General features: G+C 51.5%; 1 protein-coding gene across 3 annotated transcripts in view; it reads right to left on the bottom strand.

Moving 5' to 3' along the window:
• Positions 1-16,010, bottom strand: part of HTT (huntingtin) — a 124,398-nt gene that overhangs the window by 41,986 nt on the left and 66,402 nt on the right. For all 3 annotated transcript variants that reach the window (XM_043906045.1, XM_043906047.1, XM_043906046.1), the window contains 10 exons: positions 14,655-14,781; positions 13,068-13,195; positions 12,679-12,789; positions 7,400-7,477; positions 6,867-7,090; positions 5,445-5,523; positions 5,200-5,361; positions 3,393-3,448; positions 2,221-2,369; positions 86-222 (listed from right to left, as the gene is read on the bottom strand). In XM_043906045.1, the coding sequence (XP_043761980.1) occupies positions 86-222; positions 2,221-2,369; positions 3,393-3,448; positions 5,200-5,361; positions 5,445-5,523; positions 6,867-7,090; positions 7,400-7,477; positions 12,679-12,789; positions 13,068-13,195; positions 14,655-14,781 (1,251 nt within the window). The remainder of the gene's footprint in view (positions 1-85; positions 223-2,220; positions 2,370-3,392; positions 3,449-5,199; positions 5,362-5,444; positions 5,524-6,866; positions 7,091-7,399; positions 7,478-12,678; positions 12,790-13,067; positions 13,196-14,654; positions 14,782-16,010) is intronic.

The following is a 16,010-nucleotide window of genomic DNA, read 5'->3' as shown; positions in this document are numbered from 1 at the left end:
GAGTGGACAGGGCCACAGGGCGCTTCCTGCCATTCCTGCAGGGACAGGGAAGGGTCAGCAACGTGTGCCCCACCCCACCCCTTACCTGATGGTACTGGATGAGTCTCAGTAACATGGACACCACCACCTCTTTCTGGGTTTCAAGCTCTTTTCCTGCATCAGCCTTATTGGTTCCTCTTAAAACGAAGAGGTCATGGACGATGGGCTGCAGGGCGGGTATGGCTGTGGGTACAGAAGGGCACTAAGAAGGCACTCGCAAGACAGTACTAACACCTCCAGATTATTTCCAAAAAACAAAGAAAACTCTGGTCCACACCCAACTCTGGGCTAAGGGATAATTTCACGTTACCCAGGAGTGCAGCGAGATTATCTGCACGCCATCCTGGAAGGTCAAGGGTCTTCTCTGACACTTGACAGGGTTCTGAAATCTTTTTGAAAACTAGGGCTTCTGTGACGTAACATTACTTCTGACACAAAGGGACACAAATTCAAAAGTCAAATTTAAACTAAAACCTTCCAACTAACTAAAACAGCAGCATTCTAACCTCATGCACAATCTGCTCAAAGATTCACCTGAAAAGAGGACAGATGCTTTTCCAACAGAAAACACTTAGTCAAAATATTAGATTTCTCTACTGTTTAAAGCAATTAAACTCACTCTCTCGTTAGACTAAGGGTTTCCCCCTCAAGGCATGTCTTTACTCAAAACAGCAAAGTGAAGCCTTGGGCCTAACACACCCTCATGAGTAAACTAGGAAGACCCTTCACTGAGGAGCATCAGCCCGGCCAAGTCACCAGTTACTGAAAGGCGCACTCTCACCCTCAGTCTCTCACACACACACTCCCTCACACACACACACACACACACACACACACTCTCCCTCACACACACACACACACTCCCTCACACACACACACACTCCCTCACACACACACACTCTCTCACACACACACTCCCTAACACACCCTCTCACACACACACACACTCCCACACACACACACACACTCCCTCACACACACACACACACTCCCTCACACACACACACACTCCCTCACACACACACTCTCTCACACACACACTCCCTAACACACCCTCTCACACACACACACACTCCCACACACACACACACACTCCCTCACACACACTCTCACACACTCCCTCACACACACACTCTCACACACACACACACCCTCACACACACACACACCCTCACACACACACTCCCTCACACACATACACTCTCACACACACTCCCTCACACACACACTCCCTCACACACACACACTCCCTCACAGACACACACACTCTCTCTCACACACACTCCCTCACACACACACATACACTCTCTCTCTCACACACACACACACACACACACACTCACACACACGTACTGGCTGAGTTTCCCACCGATGACCAGGTTCCATAGTAAAAACAGTAAGGTTTGGCTGTCCATCAACTTTCTTTCCAAAGAAAGAATTTTCTTTCCTCTGATCTGGGAAGCCTCAGTCATGCCTCTATTTGAGATCTGAACTCTCACCTCCAGTGACCCCGAGTGTACATGGGCAGTCAGGAGTCCCTCTCCTGAGGCCTGAACTGAAGCCCCAGCAGGAAGCTGACCGCCTTGCTAGTGTGGAAGTGGCGAGCAGCCAAGCCCTGCACACCCCACCCCTTGGCCCGGCGGCCTGCCCGCCGTGGTACAGCACACGGGGACCTCCGAGTGGCAGCCAGCGGAGGTCGCAGGAGGCGCCCCAACCACAGCTCAAAGGCCCCCAGGTTTCTGCTGACCGAGCCGCAGAGAGTGAGTAGGGTGTGCTGGGAGAGCTGTGAGAAAGTCAGAGGGGTGACGGCTCCTCCCCACAGCACAGCCTCACTGCGCCAGGCGGCAGCAGGGGCCTGGGCCGCGGGTCACTGTCTGTGGACCTCACTTTAGCACCTATGAAACAGCCAGTCCTGAATGAAGGTCACACTGTGCCTTTCAGGACACTGGATGATAAACCCAGTGGCCTTTCAGAAGCTGGATTTTAAAATTCTCTGTTTCACATGGAAAGATGGGAGCATTTATGCTAGACTCCACGTGCGCTGTTTTCACCCGGGGGGACCACACACTCCTTTCTTCAGACACCTCCAGCCAGAGTGCACACGCACATGAACGCACAGCCGGCAGGAGGCAGTGTAAGCGCACAGACCAAAGAGCCGGGGAGAGGCCGGCCTCACGTTACCGTGCGTCACCGCCTTCCTCCCGCTGGCCATGATGCCATCACAGAGCTGGATGATTTTAGGGATGCCGATGATCTGTTTTGAGTGGTAACGTTCGTAAGACAGTAATACCAGGAAGAAAAAGATGTTTGGGATGATCGCCTCTGACTCCCTAAAAACAAAAACACCACAAGACTTCCTTTAAAATGAAGAAACATCATCGCATTAACAGCCCCAACCAAACCACCCCTGGTTCAAAGTGGAGAGCGTGGCGGGGGCGCTCGGAGCCGCGGCACCTGGTTCGGTCCCATCACCCTCATCTCGAGTCCCTGTCTGGGGTGGGGCCCCCACACCCGCTGGGGCGCCCCGGCGGCTGGCAGGGCTCAGTGAGGGCCCTGAGAGAGGCACCCTCATCACCGCAGCCCAGGGCGCCTCCGTCTGCCCCCCGTCCTTCTGCTGAAGAAGCCGGCACCCAAAGAAGAAAAGGTAACTCGCCTCCAATCACATGGTCAGGTGACACACGGTGAGAACAAAAGCCTGGGCCCCCAGACCCGGGGGCGGGCGGGCCTCTCAGAACACTCTCCTCTGCACCATGCTTCCCTAACTACTAGTGGTTCAGAAACTAAAGGGTCTACATTTTCAATTGTATTTACAAGATGAAGTATTAAAACCTTACAGGTTAGCAAGGTAAAGTTCTAGAGACAACCATATCTAAAACCGTCCTCGGTAAGATTAGAAAAAACTACTATTATCTCAAATAATATTTCATTTAGCAGGACTATTATAATTAAATGCTTTGAAATCTGAAATGAAAACTGACAACATGTGTGATTGTCAGATAAAAAACTACCTCTCAACGAGGCTTGAGATCCTCAAGTCATTAATTCTCAAAAGAAACAAAAACCCACAGCATGTTAGTCAGACTTCCATTAAAAACAAGGTCTGGCTAAAACGCCTCATGGTCTTTTAAAGTAAACACTCATCTTAAAAATCTAGAATTACATGTATGGACTTCCTGGTAGGAAGTGATTAAGACGCCACACTTTTACTGCAGAGGACACAGGTTCAATCCCTGGTTGGGGAACTAAGATCCACATGCTGCTTGGTATGGCCAAAAAAATAAAATGAATCCAAATAAAATTACATGTAATTATGTAATAAGAACAAGAAATCTAAAATAACAAAATGCAATTACCTGAACTGACCGACTTCAATGTATTCAAACTGCTTCAGCACAAATCCAATAAACACCTACAGGCAGGAAATACAATTTTCACATCAGTAATTAAAATGTGCAAACTAGGTTACTTTCCTTGGCACTCATCTGTATAGACCTTTAACAAGTTTTCTGAGTAGACAACCGTGCTTCTATACAAGAACTCTAAACGTACTCTACGGTCAGATTAGATAATTTCAAGACACTTGCAAAAACCCCTTTAAACTTGTTTACTGAACGCTGAGGTGAAACCTCCTGGGAGAAACAAACGGAAGTTCCAGGGGCCACCAGGAGGCACCCACAAGGCGCAGCTCAGGTCCTGCTGGTGCAGCTGCGGCAAGCCCGGCAGCGGGGACTTCCTGAGCCGGCTTAGGAACAAGACAGCCAGGTGCGCCCACCTTCTCCCCGCAGCACCAGCACTCAGCGGGGCCGGGCACCCAGGGCTGCTGGGGGCGTGGGGGCCGTGAGCGGAGGCCGCACCTGCGGCAGCTCACGACCAGCGCCATGTCGAGCTCCAAGCGCACATTCATGCCCCACCCTGACGCTTGGAGCTCATCTCCAGTCTCCTCCTGGGCCCCATAACCCACAGCCTGAACTGAGGTAAATCGTGGGCCTCTTTTTCTGCCCTGTTCATAAAGACCATCACCGCAACCAATCCTAAGAACTGGGGAGAAAGGGGCCTCTAACCACCACTGGGAGGACTGGTCTCCCTGAGGAGTCGCGAAGGTGCCTGCTGGGCTCGGACAAGTGGAGCCAGCCTGCGCCGGGCCCCGCTTCATCCCGGGAAGCCCCACGGCAGGTCCCACGCCTGCCTCCCCTCAGCCACAGCCACCGCCACCGCAGACGAGGGCGTCCCCCTCCCCAGATGACAGAACCACCATCCCCTGGGAGCGTCTCCCCAGAGGAGGAAAAGGGCTCTGTGGAGAATGCCCTCCTGAAAACCAGCGCGGAGGGCAGGATGGTGAAGATGCTGGCCAACACAAAGCCCCTAGGCCCCCTCTCCTCAGGTGGCCCCCCAGCACCACTGCGGGGAAAGCGGCGTCGCCTCTCCATCGAGCTTCCCCAGGGGAGTGACGGTGCCACAGCGCCCACGACACCTTCTAGACGGTGACGTCTAGGAGCAAACGGAGAGCTGCAGTGTTTCCACCTCGGAGCACTTCCCATCTCACTCAGGAAAGCAGCCCACGGTCACAGCCCAAGAGGGACAGTCACATCCTGACGCCCCAAAGGCAACTCTCCCTGTGGTGACCTTGGCTGCTCTGACTCCTGCTTTTAGAGAATTCATGTCACGAAGGGATCCGCCTTTGCACAGTCGCACGCGCCAGAGCAGGGCGCGGGGGTGAGGGCCCATGGGGTGGCTGGCTCAGACAGCCGCAGCGCGGGGGCCAGCCACTGTCCGATGGGTCACATGCCTTTTCAACAGGGCACAGCTTGATACTGGAAACCGTTCCTCGTAAGCGGTTTAAAACCACACTCTGGATTCTGCACAGAGGTCCCCTCAAACCATGAGTCTTACAGTGTAAATTACTCCTGGGGCGGGGGCAGGTGGGTGGACAGGAGGAACCGCTGCAGAGCATAAAGGCTGGAGCGCCTGGCTCACGGCGCCGTGCTCGCCGAGGCTCCGCGGGCCAGGCCTCCGCGCCCACCGGTGGGTGAGACGAGGAGACGCAGCAGCTGGTGAGGGAAGGAAATGCACACTTCCTGACGGCACGCTTCAGCGTCTTTCTCAGTTAGCTTTCACTACATCACGAACCGCTACGGCAGGTGAAAGACACGAGGGACACACCTGGTCTGAATCCAGAAGGCAGTAGTTGACCCGGAGCTGAACCAGCTGCGCCAGCAAGTCCAACACCTGCTTCTGCAACTGCACGGAGGTCGTGGTCGTGTACTGTTTTAAAGCTTTTATAACAAGAGGCTCGAATAAGCGAATGTGATTATGAATAGCATTCTACGAAGAAAAGAAAGAACACCTGAGTGAGTCTTCAGCTGCAGCTGCTTCCAGACCGCAACCTGGGAACAGCTCCCAGTTACCTTGTCTGCTCGGTTCTTTGTGACGCTGGTGAGGTTTGTCTTCAGCTGGGACGACACTTTCTGGAGGACGTCAAACCATCTGCCAGGTAGGAAAAAGGGCAAGCAGAGAACACCCTTGCATACTCCCCTGTGTCCCCAGCTAGACCCAGGTCAGGCTGACTCCAGCTCACAGAATCAGAACACTTCAGGGTCAACAGCCACTCAGTGGAGCGGCATCAAGCTCTTCTCTTAATGAAGGTTAGTCAGGCAAGGAAATGGAAACCCGCTGTAGTATTCTCGTCTGGAAAATCTCACGGACAGAGGGGCCTGGTGTGCTACAGTCCATGGAGTCGTGAAGAGCTGGACACGACCGAGCACGCCATCAGACAGAACTGAGTCTACCGTGGACGGACCGCCGCGGCTGGCCTGCAGCCCACCAGGCTTCCCTGCAGCAGGCGACCTGGGCCAGGGTGCTGCTGCTGCTGGGCACTCACACAGCCTCAGGGGCGGGGCTGGAGGCAGCCAGGCTCAGGAAAGGCTCGGAGACTCACAAGGCATCACTTGATTTCTTTAAACTTTGACATCAAGTATACCCTTTTCTTTTTAAGAAACATAATATTAAATGACAGTAATCAGACATTTGCTTGTTTTACTTATATCCCGTATTAGACAAAATATTTGAAGAGTCCTAGTCCTGAGACTTAGAAACAGTCAGTGTATCACCAATTAAAGCCCAAAATGTGGACATTTTCCTAAAATACTCTAAATCTATGTAACAAAAACCCAGGAATTCTACTGTTGCTACAGAGTAGTAACTCAAATATGCACTAAAAATTAATGGTAATTTAAGAAACTACTGCAATCCCAGACATCCTAAAGAAAGAAAGTGAAGTCACTCAGTTGTGTCCGACTCTTTGTGACTCCATGGACTGTAGTCCACCAGGCTCCTCTGTCCATAGGATTTTCCAAGAAAGAACACTGGAGTGGCTTACCATGCCCTCCTCCAGGGGACCTTCCCGACCCAGGGATCCTGCACTGCAGACAGACACTTTACCATCTGAGCCACTGGGGAAGTTCAACACAGCCATAAATTAAGTGGAAAGAGACCTTTATCCATGAAGCTGGGAACGCACCGCCCCCCAGCCCTCTGCACACCAGCACTGCGGCACCACCCGAGTTACAGGCCCTGAGGCCACCAACACACAGGACCGGACCCCGCGGCGGAGGAACCCGCGCCCCGCTCCGGGCCTGCCGACACGGTAGCGTGAGTGGTCGCAGCTTCATGGGGAGCCGCGCAGCTCTCCTGTCGCCCAGCCCAGCCCGCCCGGCAGACCGTAACACCGCAGGCCCACCTCTCACTGGACTACACGCCTCTCTGAAGGGGGCCCTGCCTTCAGCACCGCGGAGAGCTCTAGAGAACACAGGGGGCGCTCAGAAGGTTACCCTGAGGTGTCCTGGTCCTGCTCTGCCTGCACCACGTTCCGCAGGCTGGCGTCCGCCAAGGCCTGGGTGAAGTGGGTGTACGGCGCCATGAAGCAGTAGTGGTACAAGCCGGGCCGTGCGCTGGAGGAGCCGAGGCGCTGAGCTCGGCCCTGCGACTTGCTGGGGTGGGAAGACAGGCTGTCAAACTGGGAGGCCAGGTTTGTCCCGAACAGAGTCTTCAGCAACTGGAGCGGAAGAATTGAAGTCATCGACATTCGAATTAATGCAGAATCTCCCACATGCACACCAAGTCCACCTGAAACTAACGGGATGCGTGGACGCCGGAGGGGCGCTCGGACGGCAGGAAGGGGACGGGAGCCTGTCCCCAAGGGCGAGCCCCTCCTCCAAGGGCACAGGGGACAAGCACCCTTCTGGCCGGAGAACAAGCGAGCAGGGGAGTGATGGTGGGGCTGCCAGACGCAGCATCTCCTGAGTGACAGGCAGTGCGCCAGCATCGTGCGGGCAGCAGGGCTTCCCAGGAGCTGCTCTCTTACCTGCTGAACACACACGGTCGCCATCATCGGCTCTCGACTGAAGCAAGACTTCAGGTATCCCAGGATCTCTTCAACACACTGGAAAGGAGAAGTGTGAGGCATTAAAGGAAGCGAGTCACTCGCGTCCAGCCCTATTCTCAGAGCAGGAGGTCAGAGTCCACAGGGGCACTGAAAGCCCTGCATCCCTGGGGCGCCTACGGACGGTCAGCTGATCGTAACACACATTACGGCAGGTGTGATTTGCCACAGAAAGTCCTGGATGTGTCTTGACAGCAGCCTGCAAAGATGACCACCACGACTGCCTTCAAACGACTGCCCTCACAGGTGCTTTTCCAGCCTCATACGCGAGGCCTGCGCAGCCAAGGTTCCCTGGAGACGAGAGCTGGTCCAGGACGCCACCAGCAGCCCGCTCCTCACGGCCACGCGGCCTCCAGCCGCTGCTCGCGGCACTCCAACTACAGAGAGGCGGCCACTCGCTTCATCCATCTGATGCAACATCCTGTACTAAAAAGTGACACGTTTCTGTTCACTTCATATACTCAAGCCCATGTATGTTGACTATTCTGATTAACTCTCCCTGGACCAGACGTCCAAGGCTGCAGGGATGAGTCTGTTCCACACCACTGCTCATAGCAGGTAACTAAGAAGTGTTAACTAGAAAAATTCAACCAGAGTGTTTAGTATCACAAGTTGTCTAACAAACAATCAGGTCTTTTAACAAATACATATGGAATACCCTTTCTGTGCATTCCCAGGTCGCCTGCACTGCAGGCAGACACTTCACCATCTGAGCCACCAGGGAAATCTGGAAACTAAGTTCAGTTCAGCTCAGTTGCTCAGTCGTGTCTGATTCTTTGCAACCCCATGGACTGCAGCACACCAGGCTTCCCTGTCCTTCTCCCGGAGCTTGCTCAAACCCATGTCCATCAAGTAGGTGATGCCATCCAACAATCTCATCCTCTGTCATCCCCTTCTCCTCCTGCCTTCAATGTTTCCCAGGATCAGGATCCTTTGCAATGATTAGTTCTTCACATTAGGTGGCCAAAGTATTAGTTTCAGCTTCAGCATCAGTCCTCCCAATGAACATTCAGGACTCATTTCCTTTAGGATGGACTGGTTGGATCTCTTTGCAGTCCAAGGGACTCTCAAGAGTCTTCTCCAATACCACAGTTCAAGAGCATCAATTCTTTGGCGCTCAGCTTTCTTTATAGCTCAACTCTCACATCCATACGTGACTACTGGAAAAACCATAGCTTTGACTAGACTGACCTTTGTCGGCAAACTAATGTCTATACTTTTTAATATGCTGTCTAGGTTGGTCACAGCTTTTCTTCCAAGGAGCAAGAGTCTTTTAATTTCATGGCTGCAGTCACTATCAGCAGTGATTCTGGAGCCCAAGAAAATAAAGTCAGCCACTGTTTCCACTGTTTCCCCATCTATTTGCCATGAAGTGATGGGACTGGATGCCCTGATCTAGGTTTTCTGAATGTTGAGCTTTAAGCCAACTTTTTCACTCTCCTCTTTCACTTTCATCAAGAGGCTCTTAGTTCTTCTTCAATTTCTGCCATAAGGGTGGTGTCATCTGCATATCTGAGGTTATTGATATTTCTCCTAGCAATCTTGATTCCAGCTTGTGCTTCAACCAGCCCAGCGTTTCTCATGACGTACTCTGCATATAAGTTAAATAAGCAGGAAGACAATATATAGCCTTGACATATCTCCTTTCCCAATTTGGAACCAATCTGTTGTTCCCTCTTTGGTTGTAATTGTTGCTTCTTGACGTGCATACAGGTCTCTCAGGAGGCAGGTAAGGTGGTCTGGTATTCCCATCTCTTGAAGAATTTTCCACAGAAGAGTTTTCTTGTGATCTACATAGTCAAAGGCTTTGGCATAACCAATACAGCAGAAGTAGATGTTTTTCTGGAATTCTCTTGCTTTTTTGATGATCCAATGGATGTTGGCAATTTGATCTCTGGTTCCTCTGCCTTTCTAAATCCAGTTTGAACATCTGGAAGTTCACAGGTCACGTACTGTTGGAGCTTGGCTTGGAGAATTTTGAGCATTACTTTGCTAGTGTTTGAGAAGAATGCAACTGTGTGGTAGTCTGGACATTCTTTGGCATTGCCCTTCTTTGGGATTAAAATGAAAACTGACCTTTTCCAGTCCTGTGGCCACTGCTGAGTTTTCCAAATTTGTTGGCATATCGAGTGTAGCACTTTCACAGCATCATCTTTTAGGATCTGAAATAGCTCAACTGGAATTCCATCACCTCCACTAGCTTTGTTCATAGTGATGCTTTCTAAGGCCCACTTGACTTCATATTCCAGGAGGTCTGGCTCTAGGTGAGTGATGACACCATAGTGATCATCTGGGTCGTGAAGATCTTTTTTGTACAGTTCTTCTGTGTATTCTTGCCACCTGTTTTTAATATCTTCTGCTTCTGTTAGGTCCATACCATTTCTGTCCTTTATTGAACCCATCTTTGCATGAAATGTTCCCTTGGTATCTCTAATTTTCTTGAAGAGCTCTCTCATTTTTCCATCCTACTGTTTTCCTCTATTTCTTTGAACTGATCACTGAGGAACACTTTCTTATCTCTCCTTGCTATTCTTTGGAACTCTGCATTCAGATAGGTATATCTTTCTGTTTCTCCTCTGCCTTTTGCTTCTCTTTTTCTCAGCTATTTGTAAGGTCTCCTCAGACAACCATTTTGCTATTTTGCATTTCTTTTTCTTGGGGATTGTCTTGATCACCACCTCTTGTAAAATGTCATGAACCTCCGTCTATAGTTCTTCAGGCACTCTATCAGATCTAATCCCTTTAATCTATTTGTTACTTCCACTGTATAATTGTAAGGGACTTGATTTGGGTCATACCTGAATGGGCTAGTGGTTTTCCCTACTTTCTTTAAGTCTGAATTTGCCAAGAAGGAGTTCATGACCTGAGCCACATTCAGCTCCTGATCTTGTTTTTGCTGACTGTATAGAGCTTCTCCGTCTTTGGCTGCAAAGAATATAATCAATCTGATTTCAGTATTGACTATCTGGTGATGTCCATGTATAGAGTCTTCTCCTGTGTTTTTGGAAGAAGGTGTTTGCTATGACCAGTGCATTCTCTTGGCAAAACTGTTAGCCTCTGCCTTACTTCATTCTGTACTCCAGGGCCAAACTTGCCTGTTACTCCAGGTATCTCTTGATTTCCTACTTTTGCATTCCAGTCCCCTGTGATGAAAAGGACATCTTTTTTGAGTGTTAGTTCTTGGAGGTCTTGTAGGTCTTCATAGAACCATTCAGCTTTTTCAGCATTACTGGATTGGGTATGCTGGACTTAGATCACTGTGATACCGAATGGTTTGCCTTGGAAACGAACAGAGATCTGTCACTTTTGAGACTGCACCCAAGTGCTGCATTTCAGACTCTTTAGTTGACTGTGAGGGCTACTCAACTTCTTCTAATGGATTCCTGCCCACAGTAGTAGATATAATGATCATTTGAATTAAATTCGCCATTTCAATCCATTTTAGTTCACTGATTCCTAAAATGTCGACATTCACTCTTGCCATCTCCTGTTTGACCACTTGCACCTGCTGGACCTAACATTCCAGGTTCCTATACAATATTGCTCTTTACCACATTGGACTTTACTTCCATCACCTGTCACATCCACTACTGGGCATTGTTTTTGCTTTGGCTCCATCTCTTCATTCTTTCTGGAGTTATTTCTCCACTCATCTCCTGTAGCATATTGGGCACCTACTGACCTGGGAAGTTCATCTTTCAGTGTCCTATCTTTTTACCTTTTCATACTGCTCATTGGTTCTCAAGGCAAGAATACTGAAGGGGTTTGCCATTCCTTTCTCCAGTGGACCACGTTTTGTTAGAACTCTCCACCATGACCTGTCCGCCTTGGGTGGCCCTTACAGCATGGCTAAGAAACTGAAAACAGGTGAGAAAAGGATGGTGCTGCTGGCCTTCTGAGAGTCCAGAGTAACAGGAAACAAGTCCCGAGCATGAACATTAACACACAGGATAACAAAGGGCCACCCCATCCCCAGCCAGGAAGGGGTAAGAGGCACCACGTTTACCCCACAGCCAAACAACCAAAAAAGCCAGATAATACATGAAAGCACGGCTCCAAGACTGTGATCACCAGGCACCAGAGGACACGGGTTCCCGAGAGATGGGAAATGAGCTGGTCAGCCGGACGGCTGCCCCACTCTCTGTGCCCCTCAGAGAGCTCCCGGGAGGGGCATGAGGATGAGGGATGGAGCAGAGCTCGGGGTGCCCCGAGTCGAGAAGGAGCTGGGAGGCCAGGAAGCAGACGCAGTGAGGGTTCCAAAGAAGAGGGGCCTCCCAGAGAGGACCTGGGGAGGCCTCGCAGTGCTGGGCAGGGAGGAGGCGGGCAGAGGGAGCAGCGCTCAGAGATCACACAGGCCCGGACACTGACTCCTCTCCCAGCGGGCTCGCAGCCCCGGGCAGAGCCAGAGAGCCCTTGCCTCAGGTGGAAGACTTAGCCCTGGCCTGAGCACTGCTCCGCCCCCGCTCTGAGTTGACATGTGGGAGAAGCACAAGCGACAAGCGAGGAGAAACAGACGACAATGTGCACTGTGACTGAGACCGGGTGAGCTTCATGCATACAGAGAGAAAGACGGGGAGAGCGAGGACAGGGAACTGCGCTGCAGCCCACGTTCAAGGCAGGCTTTCGGAAGCTCACTTTGGAGTTCATTAGACACTAAGATGCCCCAGCTGGACAGGTGGGTCCAAACACACCAGAGCAAGTGGACAAAGTGGTAACTGTCAGGTCTGGATGTGGACACGACACGGCACTCACCGCACGACCCCTTAACTCTCCCGTCTGCTTGACCAGGTCCCCACGACAGGAGGGTGAGGGACAGAGGTCAGTTACTGGGCTCAGAACCAAAGTCCACAAGCCTCAAGCACAGCTCTGCTCCTTCCTAAAGCCACATGCCGTCACTGTGACTGCTCTGACCTTTCCACATGCAAAGGTCAGAGAAAGCAAAAGATTCAACAGTTTTAAACCCAGTCATTTTTTAATTCAACTGAGTCTGAGCTGATATACAGTAAAAAGTGAAACCAGAATACAAATCAAACTCTCCTCAATGCGAGGCTAAGAATCAGACTCAGGTGTCCAAACTGAAGAACCTTCTCCCCACTTTCCAAACATGCCAGGATGTTGGGGTCCCACCCCAAGGCACCTGGCCCAGAGATGCATTTCAGGCGTGCCAGCCACAGTTCAATGAGAAGACAGGAAACACAAACCTTCCCGATGTCCTGCAGCGTCGCCAGCTCCAGAATCTGAGACAGAACGTCCAAGGCGGAGCGCAGAAAACCCCCAAACTTCTCACTACTGCTCTGAAGATCCAAGGTGACCTGGGGGATGAGAAGGGAGACAAGGGAGACAGCATCTCTGAACATGGGTGGTCTTGGGACGCCCAGACCCAGCACCAAGAGATCATAAAGACATCACTTTTTCAATAAAAATCCTAACCTTTTGTATGATGGAAGTTATCATAAACAAAGCCGAAAAAGCCAATTGTAACTCATATCCCTAAGGTCTACTCACTCATATGTATGTCTACAATCTTAAGAAAAATGTCGACAGTCCCCTGAAATGTGTGAGAGCAAGGGTATTTTTACAAAAGCAGTACCTTGTAGTTGGCATGAGTGGCTTTCAGGACGTCGTGCAGTTTGAGGTAAGAAGGTAGGTGACAGAAGCTCCCCAGTGACGAGGACTTGTTTGCGGCAACAGGCCCTGAGGTTTCAGGTGGTCGAGAGGCTTCACACAGACAAGATACACTTTCAAGTCAAAAGGAAACACTCGCCAAGCTTAAAAAAAATCACTATAACAATTATTTTTCAAGTATTCTAGCACGATAAAATGCCAACTTTTCCTGACTTCTTGATTAATTAGAAATAGTAAGAAATTGATTACTAAACATTAGTAGACTCTGAGTACCTCCCAAAAGATAATACAATAAAATAAAAAGAGAAAGAGAAGACAAGTGTGATGCTGGGAGGTGTCTGCCTTGGCCTGGCTGCAAGTCAGAGAAACAACCAATTCAAGGAACTTCAACCAATCTGAAAACGGCCCAGAGCAAAAGGCTCCCAGGGGCACCAGGGGGATGACCCCCAGCTGACTGAGGTCACGAGTCCTGTAAGCGACTTAACATGGGGGCAGTGAGCACGTGCTGATGACCGTGTGGGTCACGCGCTATCACTGAGCAGGTACTAAACGCAAAATGCTTAAAGGTTGGTGGTTTAGGGTCCTTAGCACGTTAATCATCAGAAAGACAACCACTGACATGCTGATGACCGGTCTGTACAGTTCTGAAGCTTTTCAGATGCTAAAGCCCCAGCGGCACTGCCACCAATCCTTAGAGAACAGCATCTTTCCAAATGCTTAGCACAGGGAGCTTCCTGTTGGCCCAGCGCTCAGGACCCGGGCTTTCACTGCCGAGGACCCCGGTTCAGTCCCTACTCGGGGAACTAAGATCCCGCAAGTCATGCAGTGTAGCCCAAAGAATGAATAAGCTTCAGACAATAATAAAATGCTCGACATGAACGCTTTATAAGCAAAATGAAGGGAAGAGTCACGTGTGGCCCCAGCACTGAGGTGGCATGTGACCGTGTGTGGTGGAGTCCAGTCGCCTGCCCTCCGTGCCCACCGAGAGGGGCGCAGATGGCACCCGTCACAGGCAGAGCCCACGGGCACTCTGGCCCCTCTGGCCCGAGACCCCGCTAGCATCTGTGAATTCTTCAGGTTCGGCTCACTCGGATGGTTTCATCCCCACTCTCCTCCCTACACAGCCTTTCCAAATGTAGCGTTTCCACTTCCCCCTTCATAATTCTCACCCACTACCTCTGTTCCCAGCCCTCTACACCCCCTCCCTTCCTGAACATCAACAAGAAGAGCAGAAGGGAGGAGGCGCAGGGCGTAGGGAGCACAGCGCGGGCACTGGGAGACGGCTGGGACCCCGAATAATTAGAACACCACACTCAGACATGCTCAAGACCAAAACGTGGCCTGTGTACTCTTAGCAATTAACATCCGAAACCACACCTGGGGAAACCATTTCTGTGGCTTCGTTCTATACAAACTGCCAAGTTATCCATCAGCCGGGACGTGACTGGAAGCGTTGAGTCCTAATCGCTGTGATGCAGACAGCCCCGCCCTGCCCGGCCCGGCCCCGCCCACCCTCAGCCGGGCCCCGCCCCGCCCCGCCGCGGCTTCACACCTGGACTGGCCTCACCGCCTTTCTTGGGGCTCACAGGCACAGATGCCTGCTCTCCCGGCTCCTTCTCTTTTCCCTTCCGTCGGATTGGGCTCAGAGAAGGGGGGTTTGTGAGAGACGGCAGGGCTGCCTAAAACAGAACACAGAACACCGTGAAGGTGCGTGAAGTCGCTCAGTCGTGTCCGACTCTTTGCGACCCCGTGGACTGTAGCCCACCAGGCTCCTCAGTCCATGGAATTTTCCAGGCAAGAGGGCTGGAGTGGGTTGTAACCAACACAAAACAGAAAACTAGGGTATGTGTGCTTCACCATCTGTGGGAAAGAGTCAACACATGGAATTCATTTCTTTTGTTTGGATCTACATCTGTGGGGCTCAGACTCTGCACACACACTGTCCACTTTAACCCACAGGACAATCACCCGTGGTGGGAGGTGACCCAACACTTCCTAATGGGAGCACGGTGAACGCCAGAGACCAAAGAGGCCTCAGCAAGTCAGAAGGGCTGCAGGAGACTTCAGGACCAAGAATGAGCATGGGGACGCTCTCCAGGAGCCAGGGCGTGGGAAGCAACACTCTGAACTCCATTTTCAAGTGAGACAGTCCAGCGATGATGAAGTGACTTATTCAAGGTCACAGCCAGCAAGCAGCTGAGCTAGGTAGCAGCAAGCCCGGACTCTCCACGAAGCCCACACTCTGCACACACACGTGAGAACGCAGAGCCCCGGCCTGCACTGAGGAAGGCAGCAGCGTGGGCACCCTGGCTCGCGGCTTGCCCACTTCATGATCTAAGGAGTCACCTTACACCTTGGAGCCTCGTCTGCACAGCAGACACAGGGGCTAAAAGGCTGCCATCAGAACAGACGGCAAGGCAGCAGGGAGGGGCTCGAGAGAGCTCGGAAAGAGGCGGCTGCACCTGGAAAACCTGCTTCACGAGAGGAGTCAGCCACGAAGGCCGGCTGCGTGGCTGCACTGACATGAAATGTCTAGAATGGACAGATCTACAGAATTCGGTGGCTCAGACGGTAAAGAATCTGCCTACAGTGCAGGAGACCTGGGTTCCATCCCTGGGAAGGGAAGATCCCCTGGAGAAGGGAATGGCAACCCACTCTGGTATTCTCGCCTGGAGAATTCTGTGGACAGAGTCTGGTGGGCTACAGTCCACGGGCTCACAGAGAGTCGGACGTGACTGAACGACTAACACACACAGAAAGAGGGTTAGTGGCTGCCTGGAGCTGGGGGGCATGGGAGGGCTGGGGGGTGACAGTCAATGGGTACAGCACTCCTTTTTGGGTTCCAAAATGTACTGTAGAGCTGGCCAAACAATTCTGGGTGTACTAACACACACTGAACTATACACTT

Source organism: Cervus elaphus, chromosome 6 (assembly GCF_910594005.1).
Source record: "Cervus elaphus chromosome 6, mCerEla1.1, whole genome shotgun sequence".
Taxonomy (NCBI): Eukaryota; Metazoa; Chordata; class Mammalia; order Artiodactyla; family Cervidae; genus Cervus; species Cervus elaphus.
This window is presented reverse-complemented; position numbering and strand designations above follow the sequence as displayed.